The sequence below is a fragment of the Hemiscyllium ocellatum genome, chromosome 20 (genome assembly GCF_020745735.1).
Source record: "Hemiscyllium ocellatum isolate sHemOce1 chromosome 20, sHemOce1.pat.X.cur, whole genome shotgun sequence".
In the NCBI taxonomy this organism is placed as follows: Eukaryota; Metazoa; Chordata; class Chondrichthyes; order Orectolobiformes; family Hemiscylliidae; genus Hemiscyllium; species Hemiscyllium ocellatum.
The window spans coordinates 35,803,690-35,823,451 of record NC_083420.1 but is presented as its reverse complement, the minus strand read 5'-3'; the positions used below and the strand labels follow the sequence as shown (position 1 = coordinate 35,823,451).

Genomic DNA, 19,762 nt, shown 5'->3' with positions numbered 1-19,762 from the left:
TTAATTTTAACTCTGAGTTAGATAATTTATTTAAGGAAAGGTATTATGGAGTAGGTGTCAAAGGCAGGTGTATTGAGTTAGGCCACACATCAGCGATGATCTCATTGAATGGTGGAACAGGCTTGAGGGGCTGAATGGCAACCTCCTGTTCTTATGTTCCTATGAATGTCGCACTGAGTTCTCTGTTTCTGAGTCCCCATTAAAATTGTATTAGAGTCATAGAAATGTACAGCATGGAAACAGACCCTTTAGGCCAACTCATCCATGCCGACCAGATATCTTAACCTAATTTAGTCCCATTTGCCAGCACCTGGCCCATATCCCTCTAAACCCTTCCTACTCATATATCCATCCAGATGCCTTTTAAATGTTGTAATTGTACCAACCTCCACCACTTCCTCTGGCAGCACATTCCATTCACACATCACCCGCTGCATGAAAAGGTTGCCCCTTAAGTCCCTTTTAAATTTTTCCCCTCTCACCTTAAACCTATGCTGTCTAGTCTAGTCTAGGGAAAAGACCATGTGTATGTACTCCATCCATGCTTTTCATGATTTTATAAACTTGTATAAGGTCACCCCCAGCCTCCACGCTCAAGGGAAACCAGTCCCAGCCTATTCAGCTTCTCACTGTAGATCAAATCCTCCAACCCTGGCAACATCCTTATGAATCTTTTCTGAACCCTTTCAAGTTTCACAACATCCTTCCAGTAGGGAGATCAGTATTGCACACAATATTTTTAAAGTGGCCTAACCAGTATCCTGCACAGCCACAATTGACCTCCTAACTCCTATACTCTTAAACCTATTGTTTAGGATATTTTTACTATTCCTTGTTCTTCCTATCAAAGTGTATTCTTCCTACTTCTCTGTTAACTTTAATATTTCTATTTCTCTAGTTAAGCCCTCTGACGTGTCTGCTGACACTGTACAGTGGGAAAGTTCCAAGTGCATGTGCTCACCTCCATTTTTTTCCAAACTGCACGTGCTTTCACAACTTAAAGCCAATTTTTAAAAATAAATAAAAATATACTTTGTTTAAAAGTTTATTCTGTTCAACAATAAAATTAATTCATTCAATTCATTTTCATTATTTTTGTTTTTGTGTTTGTTAGGTTTTTAAACACTCTAATTAAATTTAATTCTGAAATCTTGCTGCTGCTGTTCATGCTCCAGGGTATTAACATATACAGCCTCTTGAATCTGGTTGCTATCCTTATCATTCAATATATTTTTTGCTTTCTATCATATGCAAATTTTGAATCTTTATCCTGTATACCCGATCTTAGGTAGTTCATATATATCAAAAAGAGTAGAGGCTGCACAACCAGCACATACTCTCACTGACCCTCTCTCTCAAGCACACACGCGCACACACACCCTCACATGCATGCTTACTCTCTCACACATATATATCCCCTCATGCTCTCCCATATTTTCTTTGAAGATTGCACATACATCCTCTCTCACACATGCGTACACACACACACACACTCCCTCTCTCTTTGCGTCACATACACACACATATACACCTATGGAGTGAATTTGCAATTTGCAGGTACATTCAGTTTTGTTCAAAAAGCACATGTTTTTGTAGACGGTCAGTCAATGTGGTATTTTATAAATTCCTACTTTGGAAGTAAAACTGCTCTGACTCCAGGTTAAGGCACAGACTCTTAAACAAGGCTTCATACCTAAAATGCATTGTCTGATCTGAAATGTTACCTCTTTTATGCTGATAAAATTTTAAGTTATCTCTGGGCAGAGACTTGAAAGAAATTCTAGGATTTACATATTAATCAATCAAAACCTGCATCTCCTTTCTAGCTGATTAAAGACATAACTGTCATCTAGGTTAATTCAATACATTGGCATCAGTTGTATGAACCTTTGATCTTATAAATTCTGTGTTCGATGTTTCCTCACTCACTAGCTGTGTGAAGGAGAAGTGAGGCTTTGAAAGCTTGTGGTTTCTAATGAATGCAGATGTGAAGTACACGTAACAACTGTGCTGTCTAGAGAATCAGCTGTCTTTTTGAAAATGTTTGATTTTTGATCATTGCTTTATTTATTCTTTGGGCTATGGGCATCACTTGCAAGACCAGCATTTGCTGTCTGTGCCTGATTGGCTTGATGGTCCAGTTCAGAGGGCATTTAAGAGTAAACCATATTATTGTGGGTCTGAAATTAGGTAGGCCAGACAGGAAGAGATGGCAGAACTCCTTTTCTAAAGAACAGTAATTTTACAGTGGTCTTTCATAAAATAGTTTATGGTCACAATTGCTGAGACTTTCATGTTTTACTATTTGAACTGCCATCATGGAATTTGGATCAATTAGCTTGAGCGTCTAGATTATTGGATCATTGCTTAACATTACATCACCACCACATTACCATGCCCCAGTGCTTGGTTATGTGTAACTATATTATACTCCCTTATTGATGTGTGAATAATGTTTTTCAGGCTCTACCAGCTCATCTCTGTGTGAACACTGGATAAATCGCCTCACAGGCAGCAAGCAGCCCAGCATCACTTCCACCGCATCATCACGTCGGACATCTCTAGTCTCACTTTCTGAATCTGTGGAATTTACACAGGACCGAAGCGATCAGGATGATGGTACTGTCTATGTGTATTCCTGTTCTCCTCTTTCCAGCCTGATATTTGCAAGATGTTTTAATTTCTAACTATATAAGGAACTGGGTCAAAAAGGAGTGATAGAGGACAAGTTCGATTTTATTTTTTTCTTCTCTGTCAAATTCTCAAAGCTCCCCCATAGTTAAATATCCAAAAAGAGGAATGGCTCTTTCACTAATTGCTTGAGGGAGTGGGATTGTTTAAAATTGATGTGGGCATTAAGGCACATTATTTACTATTATTTGTCACTTGGAACACTTCTTTCACAGACTGTATTTGCTTACTTTTTGATTAATCATGCCTTCTCAAGTTGAGTCTCAATTAATATTGAATTTTTTAACTTGTGAAAACTGATTACAGGTAGCCATGGTGTTCATTTTATACGTATTACAAAGAAAATGCATTTTCAGAAAACTATACTATAGGGTAGCCTTTTCGCACTAAGTTATGGATGATAAACATTGTTTAATTCATGTGATGTTTTCTTATGTGCGGGATGCAGTACCTGTAATGGCAATTGGGAAATATTATTCTTTAGATATTATGATGATGAGTGGCACTTCTACCTCAGTCCAAAGGTTGTAGGTTCAAGTTCCACTCCAGAACTTGAACACAAGCCTCAATACCTGCGTGCCATTGCAGAACTGAGGAAATGCTACATTGTTGGAAATCTAGCTTTTGAGTGAGACAATAGACCAATGCCTTGCTTGGCTTCCAGGGATATAAATAATCTCATGACATAACTTGCCTCCTCCTTTTTGAAATTATCGCTGATGTTCTTGCCAATTTCCAATTTGTTTTTTCATAGCTATTAGGAAAAGAAACATTATTATTTGTAGATGTTTCCGATGTGCAAATTGACTGTTAATTTCCTATACTTTTTAATTTGTTCATGGGATGTAGGCATTGCTGGCATTTATTTGCCCTGAAAGGTGATAGTGAGCAGTCCTCCTGAACTGGTACAGTCCATGGGGCATAGGTACACCCACAGTGCTGTTAGGGAGTTCTAGGATTTTGACCCAGCAGCAGTGTAGGAATTCACAGTCAGGATGTTGTGTGACTTGGAGGAGAACCTGTTGGTGGTTGTGCTGCCTACACATCTGCTTCCTTTGCCTTCTAGTTGATAGAGATCATAAGTTTGGAAGATGTGTCAAAGAAGCCTTGCAGTGCATCCTGTAGATGGTATTATACTGCTGCCACTGCACATTGGTGGTAGAGAGAGAGATTAAGTATTAAAGGTTGCAAGTGGGGGTGCCAATCAAGCAGGCTGCTTACTCTTGGATGGTGTTGAACTTTTTGAATGTTGTTGGAATTGTGCCCATCCAGGGAAGTAGACAGTATTCCATTGCACTCCTGATTAGTGCTTTGCAGATGACGTAAAGGCTGTAGAAGTCAGGAGATAAATTAGTCATTGCAGATTTCCTAACGTCTATCCTGCTCTTGTATCCACAGATTTTCAGTGGTTTGTTTAGTTCAGTTTCTAGTCAATGGGAGCCAGGTGGTTGGTTGTTGATGGTTCAGCAATGATATTGCCGAGGCAATTGTTCCTAACTGAAGGTGGTCGTTGCCTGTTACTTGTGTGGCATAAATGCTATTTGTTACTACAGTAACTACACTTAAAATGTAATTCATTTGCTTTAAAGCATGTTCAGCCATCAATGTTCATGCAAGGCACTATACAAATGCAAGTTTTTATTTGCCATTTGCCAGAAATTGGGGAGGAAAGATGTACATGTTGTAACACCTTTCTCATGCAGTGATCTAGAATGTATTATTTAAAAGCATGGTGGAAGTGGATTCAGCAGCAACTTTCAACAGGAAATTGGCGAAGTACTATGGGGGAAAGGTTTGGAGGGCTATTAGAAAAAGCAAGAAATGGAGCTAATTGAACAGTTCTTTCACATATTTGGTATAGACAGGATGGGCCAAATGGCTTCCCTCTGTGCACTATTTTTCTATGATTCTTTAATTATGTTGTGTCTGCCGAGTGTCTCAAATAGGTTCTCAGCCAGTAAAGAGTGTTGTACAAATTGCCTCTCATGTGTCCTACACTGCACACTGAGTTCAGTTCACAATGACAGTCTACAAATAGCAATAAAAAAAACACCAATTTATTTTAGTAAGATGGTTAATGGGCAAATGTTGCCAGGACAATGAGGAGAACCCATTCTCTCTCTTTGGATATTTTTGGGTATATTATTTGATGGCCTGGTTTAATGTCTCATCTGGAAGATGGCATTTCTAACAATGCAACACTCCTGGTCACTGAAGTGTTAACTTGGATAGGTGTTTGAACCTTAAAGTTGGGGTGAATGGTGTTGGGTGCTGTGGGTGAAGGTTTTAAGCCCATGACCTTCTGATTTGGGACAGAGTGCACACTAAACCACCGTGATACCTGAAGAAACAGCTACTAAATGTCAGACAACATTTTCATGATAAAATTTTAATAACAGTACAATTTTAATTCCAAAGCCTAATGACAGAAGATGCTGACTCTGCTTTATGATGTTTGTACCATTGGTGCAGTAAATATGACATCATAAAGACATTTAACTCAGGTTTGTGACATGAGGGTTGCTCATGATTGTTATTCAGTTTGAAGGTCAGATTAATTAATTATTTCTGTTGTTCAGGTGGATTTTCTACTCGGCCTTTTGTGAGGAGTGTCCAGCGCCAGAGTTTGTCGTCCAGATCTTCGTTTGCCAGTCCGTTGGTGCTCAATGAGAACGGAATTAAATCTCAGAGGTCGCTATCCAGCAAGCTGCACATGCGGTCCAGTTCTCCTTCACCATTCTCCTTTGATTCTCCAACTCACAGCCCATCTCCAACAGCAGACCTACTGGGGAGGAAGAGCCCCAACCAAAGCAGCTCTCCATTGCCAGTCCAGGGGACTGCTCATGCCAGTCAGACTGGCAGGGCACCCCTGGCAGTCATGGAAGGCATGGTCCGGGAGGAGGAATTGAGAGTCACAGGAAAGGCAGCTGGACAGAGCCGGCCCACTTTGCCGCTTGATAAAAAGCTGGACCAGTGCGGCAATGATTCAGGAGGATTGGACACTCTGAGCCCCTTACTGGATGCTTTAGACAATAGGAAAAGCACACCTGGCCTCAGCAGCCCTCGCTCTCCAAGTATTAATGGCGCTTCTTCAGCAGAAGAGCCAAGACAAAGGAAAGGTCTTGCGTCTGGAACAGCGAATGCTGAGAGCCTGCAGAAAAAGACCACTTCTTCCAGAGTGCTTCATGAGCAGGCCAAAGGCTCTTCATCCAGAGCTCAATTAACATCATCACACAAGAACCCTCCGAAAACTTCTGTCACACGCGAAAAGACCGAATCAAAAGCAGGAGCCCGACATTCTTCTTCAAACTCAGTACTCCGAAGGGACACAGCCAAAAGTCAAGAGTCAGCATTGTCAGTGTATCAGCAGAAACCGAAGCTGGTCTTGCCTTCTCCACAGTCTCCTTCACCAACACGGAAAAAGGTGCCAGGAAGGTCTAAGACCTCTGAGGGTCGGTCGAAACGCAGCCCCTCTCCTGAAAAGCGTAGGCTGATGTCATCTTCTAAAGCTAGCAGCACAGGCAGGTTGTCACATGCTAAATCAGGAAGCCGTTTGGAGAACAGGAGATTGAGGAATTCAAGCAGCAGCTCCTCCATGACAGAAGCAAAATCATCCGATACTAGCTCAAGGACTGACTTGAGAAGGGACAGCAGTAAATCAGATGACAAAGGACTGTCATTCTTTCGGTCTGCCTTGCGGCAGAAAGAGAGTCGGAGGTCAGCTGACTTGGGAAAGAGCAATATTCTTGCTAAGAAATCGGCAGATGGCCCCACCAAAATGGTGACCAAAAAAGTGCCAAGTGAGGGGGCAGTTAAAGAGGGTAGACGGATGACAACAGAACAGCCGCCATCTGCTGCTGCCTCGGCTTTGAACCTGACCAGCAAAACAGCTCCAAGAGGGAAGCTGTCGAGCAAAGACACCAATCCTACCAAACGTCCACTGCTTCCAGCTGCCAAGTCCAAGTCGGCGCTGCCAGAGGTGGGGGCTCAGTCTCCAACAAGCAGGAAGAAACCTGCAGAAAAAACATTTAAATCCAGAAAGATTGTCACTAGCGGCATGCAGTCTTCTGTGCGCCATAACAAAAAGTAAACGTGAGAAAAAAAATCAAAAGGAAAAAAGCTCCCCAAAAATGCTAGTCTGGTTTTGTTTCTATGACACTTCCTTCCTTTCTTTCTTTTTTTCTTTCTGACTGACTTTCTCCATTTATTACACCGGCTTTCTGTTGGAGGAAGGTTTTAATTTTTTTGTGGTTCATGTGCCTACATTGGTTAGGGAGGATATTGATTTTAAGTGCATTTGTTGTGCCATCAAACCAAATAATGGATATGTGGTATGCAAGGATCATGGAACTTATTTTTTTTCTCCCCAGAGGCTGGTCTTCTCTGTTGGGTTTTAACGCAGCACTTTGTATTGACCTAAAGAATTTTTGTTGGTGAATAACACTATGTACTGTTCAATGAATGGTTTAATTTTAAAGGTTTTTTTTACAAATGTTCTTTTTAAGACTAACATGACTACTGCATGCTCTAAGGATGCCATCAAATTAGGTAATCAGTTTTATTTTCTCTAATAAGGATTTGTTTGTTTGACACTGTGTTAAATACTGTTTAACAGCAAGCTTCAGGTGAACACACAAGGAATGAATTTGTGCTGACTGTGTTGCATTGTGGCCACTTTGAAATGATCACAGCTCCTACATCGCTGAAAGAAGGGTGAGAATGGAAAAGTACAATGAGGTGTAATGCATCTGACGTTTTGTTAGCTTGGCGAGTGAGTTTTAGATCAATTTGTATGTCGTCAGTTGGTTATCAGAAGCTTGGTTATCTGCAGATTAATAGAATTGGGAATTTCAACCAGTGATTGCTTCAGATTCAATAGGTCAAGAGTTTTGATAGCCCCTTGTGTAACTGTTTCAGTTGCATTCACCTGCCAGAAGCACATCACCTGTCTTTCTGCCATTTCATAGCCTGCAGCAACCTATTGGCACCTAGTTACAAAGGTTTTGCTCTGCTCAATCTTCCAGGGAAACAATTCAGCTCAAATCTTAATCTGAAATAAGTAAATATTAAGCACTGTGTAATATTAGAGTCTGAACTTTGAGATTTGCTGTCTTAGGCAAAGATGCCCGAAGCTTGGGGGTTCTGGGGTCACCAGGGTTGAGTTGCCAGAACTTTGTCTCCCTGTTGGAAGGTTCATGGTTACTGAGCACCAAAGATAATCAAATAACAGTTTTTGTTTTGGAATAAGCACATAGCCAACCTGGGTCAGGATAGTGATTAGTGACATTTAGACTCTCATTAGTATAGAGGAAAATGCTGCTTTTTTTTACATTATGTTTTTAGTTCTATTTCATGACCTTGCATGAATAATTTTAATGATTTATTTCTGATTTCATAGATGCTTATAGTACTGAAGGAGGCCGTTTAACACGTTGTGCCTACTAGCTCGTGGAAATAGCTATACAATTTTCTGAACGTTTTCCCCGTAATCCTGCACAGATTTTTCTCTTTCAAGTAATTATCCGATTCCTTTTTGAAAATTTACGGTTGAATTTGCTTCTACTGCCCATGGTCAGGCACTACATTTTAGATTTGGTCACTGACATTTCAGGGTTATAAAGATTGTTAGATTAATTTTATAGTGTAAACATGTAAACTTATGAATTGTAGGGTTTCGGCAATCAGTACTTTTTGTGAATTTTGCCAGTTACTTAATATTGTTCATGGATCCTTTTTCTGTTGAATCTTTCCTCATATCATGTGTAATTTTTGTAAAAAGTGGAACAAAAGGTCAACTCTAAAACTTAATTTGTGATTCCTGTTTTTCAATCTCCTGGCCAGAGATCAAGGCCTCATTTCAAATTATCACAGATTAGGATCCTCAATTTTACACCTGATTACACCAGCTAAACCAAAACATTGCTCTGATTCACTTATATTTGAGTTGTGACTTAGAGGCTTTAATAGAAATAGTGTTTACAATCAAATCATTGTGAAATTGAGGTTATGCTGTCCAATTTTATGCATTTCATTACTCTTGTCCTCACGAGTGTGTGTTTGCAATGCGCTACTATGCTGATATTTGCCTTTTAAAATATTTGAGCCTTTTAAGAGCTTTTTCTGAAACAGGATGGGAACTGCATGTGATGTCCTACCCAGGGGAATGAAACAAGTACTCAAAGTAGCTTCTTGAGCTGGTTTCATCACCATTTGTAGGTTGCACTCGCTGTACAGAGAAGCCAGAGGCTTTGGCATTGATTTAATTGTGCAAAACGCCACAACAACAACCATGTGTGTGTCCCACCAACCTCGAGCTAAAGTTGCAGGGAGGGCTGCAGTTATTTAAATTGTGCGACTGGCTGAAGATGGAAAGAAGTTGTATTTATTATAGTACCGATAATGCTTCATAGCCAGCACGGTACATTTGAAAAGCAGTCATTGTTAAGTAGGCAAATGCACCATTGAAGCCAACGGGCCGGAAGGGTCTGTGAGCTGGTGCACTTCTCCAACCAGACCAGCTGTGTGGCATTCTTGCCTCCCCCTCCAAGTCTCAATTGAAAGCTCACCTCGGTTTTCACAGTGCAAGTCTTTAGGGCAACCTTATTGATTTAGGTGTTGGGGAGGTGGGTTTTCTGCCTAGGCCAGTAAAAGAGATGTAATGATTCTGGTGCTAATTCACCAAACCCGATTGCACTTTTACTTTAAGTAACTGGAGTTTTCCGCTAAGCTTGCTGTTCCACCTGTTCATGCTCTTGCCTGCATGCACTTAACACAATGTATTACTATGCAAGTGCCAGGACCTTGAATGCACTGAGGTACTTTGTAGTAAGTTTGTCCCTTAGGGCTTTGAATTGAATGCAAAATTCAAACACTACGGACTTTGGGTTTGTCTGAAACCACTGCTTTGTTTGCACAGTTTGTTTCTCCTTCCTGGATGTGCGATCAATGCGAGTGCTTGTCGATTAGTTAATTTATAATGCACAAAATCATAAGCTGTAAACATGTAGACTCCAAACTGAAATTCATTCCCTCTTTGTTAATGATGTTCGAAACAAAACAGCATCTCAAGTAAATGTTCCAATTATTCTCCACTGACATTTCTACCGGTTACTGGATTGTAAAATTTCTTGCTTTTCATGCCTTAGTATTGCTCACAATTTCATTAATGGGCAGTGATTTCGCTTATAAAACTCGGACCTTCTGAACTGTTCCAAAAACAAGGTTGGGTGGAGGAAAATGAGATACTAAAGATGAATTTTGTAACAATTCGCATGGTGAGGGAGCGGGTACGGGGAGCACAAGCTGTCCCTCGGGAAGATGCAGGGTCCAGGCAGGTTGTGCCAGGTCCCAAGTGAACACTGATGTCGGGACTCGGGCTCCCAATGTGGGGGAAGAGGTGTCTTTGTTCTACACGAGGGTTGATGTGACTGTTCACCGACTCAACAGCGGGGAGTGCTTGCGTTACACCATACTTTACAAAGATGTGAGCAGTTTCAGGCTCATTGCCTCACCGCGGAAGTCTATTTTGCCACTTCCAAATTCACAAGTCTGCTGTATTACGTAGAGGCGTAGCACAGCGGGTTTAGGTAGGTTTTAGGTTGACAGCGGAAGGAACACTAAGTTTTTCAGAATAGTATCCAATAAGACCTAGTTATATTGAGGTTTCTTTGTGGCCAGCAAGCCTGTTTAGTATATATTGAGTTGTGTACAAGATTTACAGAGCGAGCATATCTATATCTCTTGTATAAACCAAAGTTGCGACTTTACAATGAAATTTAAAGAACCACCCTAAGCATACATTGGTCAATCGGGAGGATTCCCTTTGGTGGGAATACCAGCTGCCTGTGCCTACATTCCTAGGCTGTTATTTACCCACGACATTGTATGAAACCCAAATCAAGACTTGTACATAGCAGTGCTACAGACATTTTGATTCTCACTACGTTAGCTGCTCTCTGGCTGATGTCAATTAGTTGGATCAGTAAAAGGTGGGTGGTTTTAAATTTTATTATCAGGAATCGACCTGGACAGCTTCATGGTTTGGAGGTGGCACTAAGTGAGGGTTTTCTCCACTTAGCTTCCAATACCATTTGATTTCATTAAACACTGGAATAAAGGAAGTAACTGGGAGTACACTGCCTATACTACCCGGGTAACACACTCGTGGATGCTGCAGGGAGCACAGAAGTATTTCTGTGGGGCTGGCGAGCTTCTGTGAAGAGGCTTAACCTATTGTAATAACTGCGACTCATTATCCATGGCTCCTGTCCACTCAGGGGTTGTTAGACACAATCAAGTGTCTGAGCCGTCATAACCAGCACTGACTGCTGGTCCCCGCCAGGGTCAGGGAGGTATCTACTACCCCATCCGAGCCATTGACTGCACTCGGCTCATCCTCCGTAAGGCCACTTGCCCATAGCTATGCCGGTGATCCCGTAAGGCTCCAGGAACAGCACATCTTCAAAATCAGAACTTAGAAAAATGGAGACATGTGAACAATATTGGCCCAGTTCCCAGACCAATGTGTGGTGAAGCTTTCTCCTTGTAAATTAGATCACCTGTTTGCTGAAACCATGTTTAAGTTATTTTGGGCAGATGCATGAGAATGTGTTGATGCCTTTCGATAATTTATTTATGTTTTATTAACAGGACGTGTATGCACTTTTTAATATTCAGAGTCTGTATTGTTTTTCTATGTTTTAAATAATGTTTCTTTGAGAACAGTTTGTATAAAGCTCATGTAAGTCAGAATAACCATCAACGAGGGCCAAGTGTAAAAAAATAAAATCAGTGCAACCCTTGTCTGGTGCTCTTCCTGTGTGACTTCTTTCTCCACCACCCGAAGGAAGTGATTTGCTTTGAATACTTTTACCTTCCTCAACCTTAATCCAAGATAAATGAGGTATTTTTAAAAAAAAGAGTTTCTTGTTTTATGCGACTTGGCCTCTGCAAAAAAAAAATACAAGGGTGTCAGCCGAATTGGGTTTTGTTTCCATCTAGTCGGTCAGGACACGATGGGCTGAATATATAAATTGGGTGATTAAAAGTTGCCGAAGATGTCATCCTGCTGCCAGCAGAGGGTGGTATGGTACAGTAGAACTTCGAAAGAAGTGCCAGACCTGTAAACAGATCCCACCAAAACTGCAAAAAGACATATTGAAAACAATATATTTAAAAAAGTCGTAATATTTTCATGAAAATCTAGACCATCAAACATTTGAGTTGTTTCATACAGATAGTTTGAAATGGTGTGATTGCAACAGCTATTCCATGCACAACAGGATCCTATGAGTAACATTTAAAACAAATCCTCATTTAGAAGGCATTGACTCTTCATATGAGTAAAATTCAAAGTTAACTTCATATATAAACTATTGCCACGCATTCGCCCAAGACTGAGTGTCATGGATTTCAACTGTAAAATTCCAGTACAAAATCCCAGTGCACTGATTTCGATGTCATTTGGATGAGGTTGCAAACTGAGATCTCTGGCCTTTTAGTTGCTCAGCACCTTTTCTGGAAAAGCAAGTGTCTTTGTCCTCTTGAGCTGATACTTACCATTCAAACATCACACACTTTGTTCATTAATCTCATCAGTGTGGTAGCTTGCTGTGCAGAAATGGCCTGCTATTTTCCCCACAGCAGTGATAATATGTGTCGTACTTAACACCCCCAGGATGCTTTGCAGGTATTTTTGAGGTTGTGAAGCATATTATAAAAGTATAGGTCAACTCCGTTTAGAGCTAGCATGACCTGATTTGAAAGATCTTAATCTAATTGCATCCCTGTGTTCGTTGGATGATGCTAAGGGCACAGTCTTGATTAGATTTCCTACAGTATGGAAACAGGCCCTTCGACCCAACGAGACCACACCGCCCCTCTGAAGAGTAATCCACCCAGACTCACTTCTCTACATTTACCCCTGACTAATGCACCTAAACACTATGGGCAGTTTAGCAAGGCCAATTCAGCTAACCTGCATATCTTTTGGAATGTGGGAGAAAATTGGAGACCCAGAGGAAACCCATGCAGACACTGGGAGAATGTGCAAGCTGCACACAGACAGTTGCCCGAGGCAGAAGTTGAACCCCGGTCCCTGGCACTGTGAGGAAGCAGTGCTAACCACTGAGCCACCATGCCACCCCAACAAATAACCTGGACAACATGATTGAAAAATTTGACATTTAGCTTAAAAATTGATATCATAAACATTTCTGAAACTTACATCACTGTAAAAAGCCTTTTAACCTCCAATGCATTACTTGTTTGTGGAACTTCAGTTATTGCTCATCCCTAATTTGGAAGATGATGGCGAGCTGTTGTCTTGATCCTCTGCAGTCCGTGTGGTGAAAGTACTCTGTAGTACTGATGGGTGAGGGGCTCCAGATATTTTGATCAAATTATGTTACATGTACAATTTAGGATGCAACTTGGAGAGGAACTTGCATAAGGTGGTACTCTAATGTGCCACCTTTCCTTGTCTGCTTAGATTATAGAGATTGTGGCTTTAGGATGTGCTGTCAAACACTCAGTTTAAATAATAACATTGCATCTTGTACATGGTAAAGCCAGCAGCCATGGTGTACCAGTGGGGGTGGTTGTCAGGTGGAAGCTACACTTAAGCAGATAAATGAATAAAATTACATCATTACCTGCTTGTGCCTTGTAGATGATGGTTATATTTTGGGGAGTCAGGAGTTCTTCACAATTAAATTCCTGACTTGTGTACTGCTGTTGTAGCTATAGTTAGTTATTGCCTGGTCCAGTTATATTTTTATTTGTGGTTAGTAGTAAGGGTAGTGATGCTGTTAAGTATCAGAGGTTGTGGTTAATCTCTCGTTGAAGATGAGCTTTGTCTAGCACAAATATTACTTACCACTTTATGAGCCCAAACCTGAATGTTGCCCAGCTCTTGCTGCATGCAATCAGTAGATTGATTCATTGTCTGAGGTCTTCCAAATGGAGTTGAGCTCTACAATTATCCGTGAACATTTCCCCCTTGTTAATTTATAATGGAGAGAAGATGATTTTTAGATTTAGATTACTTATAGTGTGGAGACAGGCCCTTCGGCCCAACAAGTCCACACCGACCCTCCAAAGAGCAACCCGCCCAGACCCCTTCATTACATTCATTGACTTGAAGTAGTTAAGGTGGTTGAGAATAGGACATCTGCTTAAGGAACTTCTGCCTGTTTCCTTGTGGCTGAAATGACTGGTATCCAGATTTGTGGTGACTGGAGATGCGTAACAAATAATTGTTCTGTCAGATGTTCTGAAAATTAATTTGTTTTTAAAATGTTGGTTATGTAAAGCGAGTGACAATTTGTCCAAAGCATGAGTGGGACTGTTATGCTCTTAGAGTCATGGAGATGTACAGCAGGGAAACAGACCCTTCGGTCCAACCCGTCCATGCCGACTAGATATCCCAACCCAGTCTAGTCCCACCTGCCTGCACCCGGCCCATATCCCTTCAAACCCTTCCTATCCAAATGCCTCTTAAATGTTGCAATTGTACCAGCCTCCACCACTTCCTCTGGTAGCTCATTTCATACACGTACCACCCTCTGCGTGAAAATGTTGCCCCTTAGGTCTCTTTTATATCTTTCCCCTCTCACCCTAAACCTGTGCCCTCTAGTTATGGACTCCCTGACCCCAGGGAAAAGACTTTGTCTATTTATCCTATCCGTGCCCCTCATAATTTTATAAACCTCTATAAGGTCACCCCTCAGCCTCCGACGCTCCAGGGAAAACAATCCCAGCCTGTTTAGCCTCTCCCTGTAGCTCAGATCCTCCAGGCCTGGCAACATCCTTGTAAATCTTTTCTGAACCCTTTCAAGTTTCACAACATCTTCTCGATAGGAAGGAGACCAGAATTGCACGCAATATTCCAAAAGTGGCCTAACCAATGTCCTGTACAGCCGCAACATGACCTCCCAACTCCTGTACTCAATACTCTGACCGATAAAGGAAAGCATATCAAATGCCTTCCTCACTCTCCTGTCTACCTGCGACTCCACTTTCAAGGAACTATGAAACTGCACTCCAAGGTCTCTTTGTTCAGCAACACTCCCTAGGACCTTACCATTAAGTGTATAAGTCCTGCTTAGATTTGCCTTCCCAAAATGCAGCACCTCGCATTTATCTGAATTAAACACCATCTGCCACTTCACTGAGGTAGCCCAATGAAAACTTAACCAGAAATTGCTAATTAGTTATTGATTACATGGGATAGAAATAGAGAGAGGCTGAAGATTTTCATTTTCAAATAGGTCTGACTTTAACACTATACCAACAGCTGCTTCACTCTGTGTGTTTGAAATGGGATGCAGCCAAAAGAAAATGAAACATGGATTCACAACAGCAAATGTAAACAAAGCTTAGCACTGAGTAGAATAAACTTGACTTGGAAGGCCAAGTAACTGTGAATGGGAAAACACATTAACATTTGGACACAAACTGTCTTGCAAACCCAAGGAACTTGACTAGATCAGAAAGATTAACTCTCTCATGGATGTAGTGCTTAGCTCTAATCTGAGCTGAGGGGACTCTATTCACGAGCACTCATTGAGTTTTATCTGACAGTGGATACCTGATGTTACTATCAGAACCCAGGGGATCCTGAACAACTGATTATATGGACCAGTTTCAACCTAAGATTTTTAGATAATGCTACATTACTGAGCACGGGTTTCTGGACAAAAATGCATAAAAAATGTGAATGGAACTGATCTAGACATCCTGTTGGGACAGCTCTACCAGTTAATAAGATTATGGTTGTGCGATTTTGTCAATTCCATTTTCCTGCCTCACAATTCTCTATATCCACAGTGCCCAAGATCTATTGCCTACATTCTTGAATGTAATTATTAGCTGAGTGTCGTCAGTTCTCAGTCTTAGGGAATTCCACCAGTTCACAGTGCTTAATTGAAGACATTCATCATAATCTCAATTCCACGTGACTAACCTTCACCCTGAAACTTTGCCTTGGCTCTAGACTCTCCACCCAACCCAAACAATTTTTCTGCGATCTATTCTGCTAATGTTGTTTCAATTGTTTATCAAAGGCTTACATTGATTAACATCCTCATTGCTTTGGAGATACCAACTGTATTTGAGCTGATGAACTGAGTGCACCAATGAGTAGATTTATCTGAGCTATGGTCAAAAATCATACAACACCAGGTTATAGTCCAACAGGTGCATATGGAAGTACAAGCTTTCAGAGCGCTGCTCTTTCAGGTAGTTAGTGGATCAGGATCATAGGATACAGAATTTATAGTCAAAGATCAAAGTGTCATGCAACTGATGCAATGTATTGAGCAAACCTAGATTGCTGTTAAATCTTTAATCACTTAGAATGGGTTGCAGGTTTTGATTCATTAATATATAAATCCCAGAATTTCTTTCAAGTCACATTCCTGAGATAACTAGATTTTAAATAAAAAAGTGACATCTCACCTCCAGCAAGACAGTGCATTAAAGGTGGAAGGTTAGAGTCTGTCTGTATTCCAACCTTGAGTCAAACCGTTTCTATTTACTAAGTAGGAATTTATAAAATCTCAATGGACTGACTGCTTACGAGTTGCGTGCTTTTTGAACAAAGTAGAATGTATCTGGAAAAAAGATCTACAAATGCAAATTCACACATAGACGTATGGGGGAGAGAGTGTGTGCGAGTGTGACAGAGTACATGCCTGTGAGAGGGTGTGTGCGTGAGTGTGGGGGTGTATGTGTGTGAGAGAGCATGTGTATGACAGAGGGTCTGCATGAGTGTGATCATGTGTAAGAGTGTGAGTGTGTGTGTGTATAGTGTCTTGGGGTCACCCGTAGTGTGACATGAACCCAAGATCCTAGTTGAGGCCATCCTCATGAGTTCTGAACTTAGCTATCAGCCTCTGCTCGGTGACTCTACATTGTTGTGTCCCCCAGAGTCTGCCTTGGGGATGGTCATGTGAAGATTTGATGCCGAATGTCCCTGGCCGCTGAAGTGTTCCCTGACTGGAGGGTACATCCTTGTCTGGCGATTGTTATGTGGTATCCATTTATTCATTTTGTAGCATCTACTTGGTCTTGTCAATGTACCATGCCTCAGGGCATCCTTGCCTGCAGCTTATGAGATAGACAACGTTGACCAAGTAACATGAGCACCCGCTGCTCATGTGGTGTGTGGTATCAATGTGGACAATCTGACACGTCTTGCAGTGATTGCCATGACAGGGTTGTATGGTGTTGTGGTCGATGTTGGTTTGATGGCTGGGCAGTTGGCTGCAAAAGGTGGTCTGTTTAAGGTTTGGCGTATGTTTAAAAGTGAAAATGGAGGTGTAGGGAAGATCTTGGCGAGGTGCTCATCGTCATCTATAACATGTTGCAGGCTGTGAAGAACATGGCATAGTTTCTCTGCTCCTGGGAAGTACTGGGCAATGAAGGCTACCCTATCGGTTGTTAGATTAGATAACCTACAGTGTGGAAACAGGCCCTTCAGCCCAACCAATCCACACCGACCCTCCAAAGAGTAACCCACCCAGACCCATTTCCCTCTGACTAATGCACCTAACACTAAAGACAATTTAGCACGGCCAATTCACCTGACCTGCACATCTTTGGACTGTGGGAGGAAACCGGAGCACCTGGAGGAAACCCACGCAGACACGGGGAGAATGGACGAACTCACACAGACAGTTGCCCGAGGCTGGAATTGAACCTGGGCCCTGGTGCTGAGAGGCAGCAGTGCTAATCACTGGGCCACCGTGCCATGTTGTATCCCGTGTCTGCGACCTGAGGTCATTTTGGTTCTCACTGTGGCACATCGGAACAAGCAATCAATGAGCTGGGTGTCGTATCGTGTTCTTATGAGGGTGTCCTCCTCCTCTGAACAGATACTGTGTAATAATAGAGCTTGTCCATAGGGGATGGCTGTTTTAATATGTTTAGGGTGGAAGCTGGAGAAGTGCAGCATTTTGAAGTTATTGATGAGGACGAATATGTTGTCAATATATCTGTTGTATAGTGTTGGTTGGAGGTCCTGCGCAGCATGGAAGACTTTTTTTTTAGATTAGACTTACAGTGTGGAAACAGGCCCTTCGGCCCAACAAGTCCACACCGACCCGCCGAAGCGCAACCCACCCATACCCCTACATTTACCCCTTACCTAACACTACGGGCAATTTAGCATGGCCAATTCACCTGACCCGCACATCTTTGGACTGTGGGAGGAAACCGGAGCACCCGGAGGAAACCCACGCAGACACGGGGAGAACGTGCAAACTCCACACAGTCAGTCGCCTGAGTCGGGAATTGAACCCAGGTCTACAGGCGCTGTGAGGCAGCAGTGCTAACCACTGTGCCACCGTGCCGCCCTCACTTGTTTGAACATGTGCATGAACATGTTGGCATATTGGGATGCATATTTGGTCCCCATGGCTGTTCTGTGTCTCTGGATGAAGAACTATTTGTCAAAGGTGAAAACACTGCAGGCAAGGATGAAGCATGTAAGTTGTAGGATGGTGCCTGGAGATTAGCAGCTCTAAGTATTGAGTGCTGAGGCTGTTGCAGTGATGCCGTCATAGTGAGGGATACTGGTAGAGTGCAGCAATGTCCATTGTGACGAGGAATGTTCCCAGTTCAACTGGTTCATGGGTGCTGAATTTCTGTAAGAAATCTGTAAGAAATTTTGTTGCAACAGAAGCTGGGAGTCCCCTATAAAATGGGTTTCAAGATGTCCTTAACATAGCCAGAGAGGATCTCTCGTAGGGTCTGTTGCCTGGTACATTGGGACATCTAGGCTTTGTGTGTCTTCAGAAGGCTGTAGAAGTCCCCTATGTGAGAGCTACCTAGGATGAGAGTGTGAAGAGTACTCTGAAGGACTGAATGAAAAGTCTTCATCAATTTGTTTAGTTTACTGATGTGTTCTTTGGTTGGATCAGCAAGTAGTCACCTGTATTGTTTCTGGTTGTTCAGTTGTCAGTACACTTCCTTGCAATAGTCTATACTACTCTATAAATTGTGTCCTGTGATACTGTCCCATTAGCTACCTGATGAAGGACCTGTGCTCCGGAAGCTTATACTTCCAAATAAACCAGTTGGACTACAACTTGGTGTTGTGTGATTTTTAACTTTGTCCATGCCAGCCCAGCATCAGCATCTCCATGTCATATCTGAGCTATGTCCTACAGCTGAACTCACTGCACAGCACAGTCCAAATGTTTTGGGGAGATGGGGGAAGAAGTGGTGGGACTGGGGACAGATTGCTGCTGTCTGGTTGGCCTTTGTCCAAAATCTGAATAACATTCTATTAGATTCAGTATTCTTCCCTCCTCAACATTGAGCAGTAGAAGTTCAGCTCGCCCATCTATCCTGACCATGCACATATAGATCAGCTCATCGTGATTAGCATTTTGTTCAATTCTTCAATTCCCCAGAAGCTTCCCTCTCCATAGATATCCTGAATGAAACAAACAAAAAAAATCAAGGTCAGTCAGTAGAAATATATTTTGGAAATTTCCACCCACATCGCAATCAAGTAGCAGTCCAGGTGTCTACAAATGTTAGCTATGTATTGGAACCCTCTTGAAGGCAGCAAGTCAGCATCCAATTTGTCTGCAGAAAATACAAGAAACATCCCGTATTTGGAGATTTAAGACCTTAGAGGAAAGGAGGAGTTGAAGTCAATTAGTGTTAAGAAGTTGTATTGGAATAGAAGATTGATAAGTTCCTGAAACTTAATCATCCAAGACTTAACAACTTACAGTGAAGGTTCACCAGGCTTGTTCCCAGGATGCTGGGACTGTGCAATGAAGAAAGAAACAGCTTGTATTCTTGAGTTTCATAGGATGAGTAGTAATCTAATTAAAACCTACCAAATAACTTGACAGGTAAGGTATTTCCCCTGGCTGGTGATCCTCGAACCACAAAGTACAAATTAAAATTTAAGGGGGATAACCTTTAGGAATGAGGTAAGGAGAATTCTGTTGTACTCAAAGTGTGGTGATTGTTTGGAATTAATCATCACAGAGGGCAGTGGAAGCTTAGTATGTATAAAGTAAGTATTGATAAGTAAGTGTTAATGGTGTAG

General features: G+C 41.8%; 1 protein-coding gene across 2 annotated transcripts in view; it reads left to right on the top strand.

Moving 5' to 3' along the window:
* The window catches only part of usp31 (ubiquitin specific peptidase 31), a 133,484-nt gene extending 121,992 nt beyond the window's left edge, over positions 1-11,492 (top strand). For both annotated transcript variants that reach the window (XM_060840732.1, XM_060840730.1), the window contains 2 exons: positions 2,464-2,619; positions 5,271-11,492. In XM_060840732.1, the coding sequence (XP_060696715.1) occupies positions 2,464-2,619; positions 5,271-6,781 (1,667 nt within the window). In that variant the 3' untranslated portion in view covers positions 6,782-11,492. The remainder of the gene's footprint in view (positions 1-2,463; positions 2,620-5,270) is intronic.
* The last annotated feature ends 8,270 nt before the right edge of the window (positions 11,493-19,762 follow it).